The sequence below is a fragment of the Arachis ipaensis genome, chromosome B06, assembly GCF_000816755.2.
Source record: "Arachis ipaensis cultivar K30076 chromosome B06, Araip1.1, whole genome shotgun sequence".
Classification (NCBI taxonomy): Eukaryota; Viridiplantae; Streptophyta; class Magnoliopsida; order Fabales; family Fabaceae; genus Arachis; species Arachis ipaensis.
Window position 1 is genome coordinate 102,297,996 of NC_029790.2, and position 7,297 is coordinate 102,305,292.

Sequence of the window (7,297 nt, forward strand, 5' to 3'; positions counted from 1 at the left end):
ATGTTGTGTTATCTGTCTCTTTCTCCTGTTGCATGATCATTTGTATTGATGTCTTAAAGTTGTAAAATATTCTATATATCTCCCACCTTTCTTAAAAAGAAAATTTTATTTGAAAAGAATTGAGAGATACATGAATTTCAAGTTTATTATAAGAATAGTTTAATTATCTTGATGTGGTGGCATTGCTTTTGTTTTATGAATGTATGAATAAACAGGGCATATTTGAAATTGGAATTTTAGAATGTTGGCTTTTGAAAGAATGATGAAAAAGGAAAAGTATTGTTGGTAATTTGAAAAATCCAAAAATTGATTCTTGAAGCAAGAAAAACCAGCAAAAGGAAACAGAAAAAGCATGTTGAAAAGAAAAAAAAATTATATGCATGCGAAAAAGAAAGAAAAAAATAATAAATAATTAAAGCAAAAAAATCTATTACTGCCCAAAAATGCAGGAAAAGGAGGGCAAATTAAAAAAGTCAATAACCCTTTAAACCAAAAGGCAAGGATAAAGGATTCAAGGCTTTGAGCATCAATGGATAGGAGGGCCTAAAGGAATAAAATTCTGGCCTAAGCGGCTCAACCGAGCTGTCCCTAACCATGTGCTTGTGGCATGAAGATGTCAAGTGAAAAGCTTGAAACTGAGCGATTAAAGTCGTGATCCAAAGCAAAAAGAGTGTGCTTAAGAACTTTGGACACCTCTATCTAGGGATTCTAGCAAAGTTGAATCACAATCCGAAAGGGTTCACCCAGTTAAAGTGTCTGTGGCATGTTTATATCCGGTGGTAATACTGGAATACAAAGTGTTTAGGATCACAGTCAAGACTCTAAAAAGCTGTGTTCAAGAATAAAAAAGAACTGAACTAGGAGAGTCAATAAAATCATCTGGATTCTAAGTTCCTAAAGAGACTAACATTTCTGAGTTTCAATGGATAGTGAGATGCCAAAATTATTCAGAAGCAAAAAGCTTCTAAGTCTCACTCATCTAATTGAAACTGAGCTTCATTGAAAACTTAGAGATTTGTTGAATCTTACTTTTCTTTTTATCCTACTGTATTTTTAGTTGCTTTGGGGCAAGCAACAGTTTAAGTTTGGTGTTGTGATGAGTAGATATTTTATACGCTTTTTGGCATTACTTTCATATAGTTTTTAGTATATTTTGTTTAGTTTTTATTAAGTTTTCATAGGTTTTAGTGTTAAATTCATATTTTTGGAATCTACTTAGAGTTTCTGTGTTTTTGTAAAATTTCAGGTATTTTTTTGATGAAGTTGAGGAGCTGGAGTAAAAGTCTGATTCAGAGACAGAGAAAGCACTGCAGATGCCGTCTGGATCTGACCTCCTTGCACTGAAGAGCTTTTCTGGAGTTACAGAAGTCCAAATGGAGCGTTCTCAATGGCTATGGAAATCTGACTTTCAGAGCTTTCCAAAAATGTATAATAGTTTATACTTTTCTTCAGATTAGAAGGCCTAAAACTAGCATCCAACGCCAGCCCCCTGCCCCCGTTTCAGGCGTCCAGCGCCCAAAGAGAAGATACCAGCGTCCAAATGCCCAAAGAGGACCCCCTAGCCAGCGTTCAATGCCCTAGAGGCCTCTTAGCCCAAACACTCACCAAGTGGGCCCTGGAAATGGATTTTAGCACTAAAAGACTATTTTACCCTTACTAGTCATTAGTTTAGTATTTAAAGCAGAAGATCACTCTTTGTTAAGGATCTTCGCCTATCATTTACCATATTTTCGTTTTACACATTGTATTTTCTATCAGTATGAGTTTTTAAACCTCCTAGGTTGAGCGGAGGAGCCCTGCTGAGTTTTATGGATTAATAAAAGTATTATTGTTTCTCTTTAATCTGTGTTTGATTCTCTATTCTAAGATATATCTTCGTTCTTCATCAATATGAATGCGTTGAACTGGCACAAAGATATCACATTCTACATGGGTTCAGAGTGAGTCTTTCATCGGACAATGATGAACCACCATCTTTATTATACATCTCTCAGACGGCTAATCCACGACTTCGTTGGGGACTTCTCGAGACATCCGTTCAGCCGATTTACGGGGAGATTAGGGTCTCTGTGGTAGAGGCTAAAACCCAAGGTGCCACATCCTCCGATCTGGAAGATTCGACCTTGTCTGTTGCATTTTAGGTAGGATCACCAAGGAGAATAAACTACAGGAGCTTCACCCTCAATAAAAATGGATCCGCACTAACCCTGGGGTTCAGATCTGGAGGAGTATTGGCGGCTGCTCAAACCAGCGTCAATCACATACAGCCTGCCATAGAAGGAATCATTCACAATTGAAGAAGACTGTAATACCAGAGTTAATCCAGAAGGACAAAGCATCTCCAAACCTTAACCAATTCCTTATCCCTGTTTACATTCCAATTCACAAAGTATTTTATACACTTTTCTTTATTCCTGTAATGCAATTAAGCCTTAATCCACCAATTATTCTATCCACCTGACTAAGACCTACAAGATAACCATAGCTTGCTTCAAACCACAATCTTCGTAGGATCGACCCTGACTTACTTAGGTATTACTTGGACGACCTAGTGCACTTGCTAGTTCAGTTGTACGAAGCATGGGGATTCGTGCACCATGTATTGAGAGATTTTCATGATTTTGATAGTTTATGTGTAATCTAGGATTGGGTAATCATTAGATTTTGCCCCAATCATCGGTGAGTAAGGTAAGAAACTACTAAACCCTTATGAATTATTGAATTAGTGAACCCTAGCATTAATTATGATGAAAATTGTATGAAATTCGATTGAGTACGTGTGAATTAAAGTTAAATTGGTGAACTTCAGTACTTGGAATAAAGCTTTGGTGGCTGAAACTTATTGGATTTGATTGGAAATCTTGAAAGCTTGTGAAAAAAATATTATTGTGGTGTTTTGAGCTTAGGAGAAATTGGCCAAGGTATGGTGTAACACCCGAATATTTAAATCCTTATACTCGAGTCATAAGTCAATGATAACAAGGTGGTACGACTCTCAGGTGGATTTTTTAATACATAGTCATAAGTATAATCGAAAGTAGTGTATGTTAACCGAGAAGCCTGAAAAGAGTAAAAATAAAATCACGAAGTCGTAAAACTCACATAAGCGATAAGATAAAACAAAATATTGATATACAACATAGATAAATAGTCACTAGTCGTGACCCGCGAAGTTCAGGCCGGCTAGGTACAGAATAAAAATAATTTGACAACACTAGGTCCTATCTCTCCCAAAATATGCATAAAGCCTCTATAGGCAAGTTCCAAAAGAGGTTAATATATAATATAAGTTTTTCAATATAAAGATGGAGAGATCCTAAACAAAATATAAAGTAGAAAAATACAAAGGTCTTCGCTATCTTTCAGACAAACCGTAACTCAATGTTGAGCACCTGGACTTGCATCTGAAAAATAAGAGATATATACGGAATGAGAACCCCCGACCCATGGGTTCTGAGTACGGTAAAAGTGCCAAATAAATACAATGCATTGTAATAAAAACTCACAAAGCATCCAAAACTCCATTGGTCAATTATTCATCCTAAGTTCTCACTAATCCATGAATTAGGCAACCGTTCTAGGTGATATTAATCTAGGCCACACCTCATCTTTCTCTTCTTTTCAAACCTCTCATCACTCAATTCATAACAACTATAACCAGTAATTCAGACTTAGTACTCCAATTACCAATTGTCTCATTCTCTACCTGGAGCAAGTGAAATCACTTCACTACATCTACCCAGGGAGCTCAAATTATCTCATTTAATAATCATTATCATTATTTAATTATATCGTCAAATCATCGAGTTAAGAACAGCCCTCAGTGTCAACCGACACCAGCATGAGGGACCTCTCAGTTGTACAAACACAAGCAATACAGACAAGTAATACACAATTAAGGTACAATTAGAACAAGTAGCATTTACTCAAGTAACATATCATATATGAATAGTTTAGCAATCCAAAACAAAAAGGTAAACCCAAACAAGTCAAACAAATACAAATGATGTATGCCTACCCTATGGCTGATGATATCATCTGTCAGTTACAAAGCCAACCCGACATGTCCTAGTAGCTAACCATTGGATAGTAGGGGTGGCAACACTATCCGAACCCGCGGGTACCCACCCCGCTCCTACCCGCTCGGGGACACCAATTATGCACTATTACACTAATCTCATCCAAACCTTCAATTACCACAATATACCATCTACGCACATCAAATTCATCCAAATACATAATTCAAACCTAATCCTAAGGACATTTAACCTAGGAATCCTCATCACATCTCACGGTACCTAAATGAAACTTAAACCGTACCTCTTGGAAGTCAAATTTAAGTTCTCACTTGGGAATCTCCACCAAAACTCAGCTCCAAGCTCCACCAAATACTTTCACAAGCAAGATTCAAGTTCCAAAAGTGTATCCAATTCTCTAATACACACATTACATACATACATCAACTTAGGGCTAACTAAATATCATAAATTACAAGGGTTAGAGGGTCCCTTCCCTTAACCCACGAATTTGGTTGATGGAATTCACCAATAGCTCATAGTAGAGCACCCCTAAACAACCAAACTCATAAGATTTCCTCAAAACCCAAACCAAATTCAAAATACCAAAGAAAAAACGAAACTGCGAAGATTTCATTGAGAAACTTATCACATAACCTAGATAGACATGAAGAGTTCGTCGAGGGCAACGCGTGGCCGCAAACGGCTCGTTAATCAAAACACCAGAGAGAAAGTTATGGTGGTTTAAAGATCAAGAGGGGTTAGGGTTTTCTCTTTTCCCTTCTCAGCTATGGTGTTGTGTTTATGAGGGTGAAGCGGTTGAATAGGAGTTCATTTAAGCTTATATATTGGTTGGGCTTGGGTCCAATTTGGGCCCGGTCCAACCCGTTAGCATTTTGGCTCCTTTAGCCCAATTTTGGGCCAAACCTTTAGAACTAGTGCACGGTTTTGAATTCTAATTATTTTTCTAAGGTTTTCTACTATTTTTAATTATTCTCACATAGTACTGGACAGACTTAAACCGGTTAGGCCGGTTATTCTGCCGTTTCACGGTCTGACGCGATTTTTCGCAAAAATTAGATTTTTTAACTCAGAAAATTTCTCTGAGTCCAAATATTATATTTATATTTCCTAATTAATATTCTAAATTTTTGGATCCTATTTTGGGCGATTAATTTAATTAATTAAGTGGTTAATTAATCGTGATTCTTACATTCTCTCCACCAAATAAGAAATTTTGTTCTCAAAATTTGGTTCTTAAAAGGAATAAGACTTAACTAAACTACTATTTGAAAAACTCTTTAAATTCAACCAAACCCACATTATTCACCCTAACCTTTATTATGAATTTAGATACCTAATCGCCTTCCTCACCGCTTAAATGAATCTCAAATCTTACTATCAGCTTTAGCAATCCTACCATCACATTTAGCATCCCCTTTCATCAACCCTTCTATAACTTTCAATCAAAACAATGACCTAAAATCTCCCGGGCTCTTTAAGCCATTACTAAAACTAATGGAACTTTCTAAAGTCAAAATTTTCTGCCCTTTATAATTTGCACTTAGTCTAGTAACAACATAAACTTAGCATTCATCATTCAACATCCATCGCGCATTCAAGCCTAAAAAATTGTTTTTCATTGCCTTTTATTGTTTCGTCACCATCCTGTCCTTACTATGCCAATGCTTCAGCTGCGTCACTCTGATTTTTCATCTAATACTAATCCTATCACTTATCTCCTTAAGTACTAAACCACAACTTAGCATGACATACATGCACTAGATTTCTATCTATGATAGCCAAAATCAGATACCAACTCAAGCATACTTTTAACACGTTGTTACCGATCTTTCATTTACCTCTTCCCAAACTGTTGGATTGAGCGGCGTCCTCCGCAGCATAGTGAACACACAACCTAGTCGTTGGGCCTTGGCAGCATTCCGGTTGGCTTTCTCAAGACAGTTCCAAGACATGTGTCTAGCTCCTCCACAACTATAGCAAAGTCCCAATCCAACTCGACACGGAGTTCCCCGATGATAGCTTCCACACCGCCTATGAGTTATTTCATTCTGAGGTTGCTTTCCATACCTCCTCCCTTGATGATTGTTGTTGTTGTTGTTGTTCCTTTGAAAGTTATCTTGGCCTTGCTGGGGCTGTGGATTGTACCCTCCTCTCTTAAAATCCTAACCCCGTGGAGCAAGGTACCTCGCACCCTCTCGGCCATGGTTACCACCACAGTTGGTGTTAGCAGTTGCATTCCTCATTAAGCTATCTTCCACCACACGGCTCTTGTTGACTAATTCCGCAAAGTTCTTGACCTCAAGAGGCGCCACAGCTCTCATAATGTCATCCCTCAGGCTATCTTGGTACTTCATGCATTTCCATTCCTTATACCCTTCAGGGGCACCTTGACAAACCCTTGAAAATCGGCACAACTCCTCAAATTTGCTCGTGTAAGCCGCCACAGTCATAGATCCTTGCTTCAATTGTAGTAATTCCAATTCCTTAGCCTGCCTCACAGAGTTTGGGAAGTACTTCTTGTAAAACTCCTCTTTGAACCTCTCCCATGTGATAGCCTCATCTATATTTCCTTGCTGCAGCAGACGGTGAGCTCCTTGCCACCAGTGTTGTGCTTCCCTAAGCAGTTGGTAAGCAGCAAATTCGACTAGCTGATCCTTCGGTACCTATTGTGCTTGCATTGCCCTCTCTATTGCCTGGAACCAGTTATTGGCTTCCGTTGGATTAGTTGATCCACTAAAAGCAGGGGGATTAACCTTCAGAAAGGTTGCCAGTATCATCGAACCTGCAACTAAGCTTCCTCCAGCTCCGTTACCATTCCCATTCATTCTCGCCATAGCTTCATTGGTAGCCGCCGTATTCGTATGGCATTCACCAGATTAGCCATAGCAGCCAAAAGCGCGGCTTGGTTGTCCACCGGCGCGTTTTCTTCACATTCTCTCCGTCCGCGACCCCGTCCACGAGTTGCCATTTCGAGTCCTATCCACACAAAACAAATAATATCAAGGTGATCGGTCTCAATATCTCAAGTTAAGTACTTCAATTCCCCAAAAGTATACTCATAGACTTCATGCTAAACACATCAATCAGATATCCTAAATAGCACAGGCACAGACTCAGAGTATGCATTGAAGCATAAGCAGTCCCTCCCTCAGACTCACGAGGACGAACTGCTCTAATACCATAAATGTAACACCCTAATATTCAAATCCTTATGCTGGAGTCATAAGTCAATGATAATAAGGTGCTACGACTCTCAG

The 7,297-nt window shown here is 38.5% G+C and overlaps 1 protein-coding gene across 1 annotated transcript; it reads right to left on the reverse strand.

The window, feature by feature from the left end:
* On the reverse strand, window positions 6,203-6,865 carry LOC107647140. Its single transcript, XM_016351259.1, has 2 exons — window positions 6,741-6,865; window positions 6,203-6,656 (listed from the first exon to the last, which is right to left on the reverse strand). The coding sequence occupies exons 1-2, from the start codon at window positions 6,863-6,865 to the stop codon at window positions 6,203-6,205; spliced, it is 579 nt and encodes a 192-aa protein (XP_016206745.1).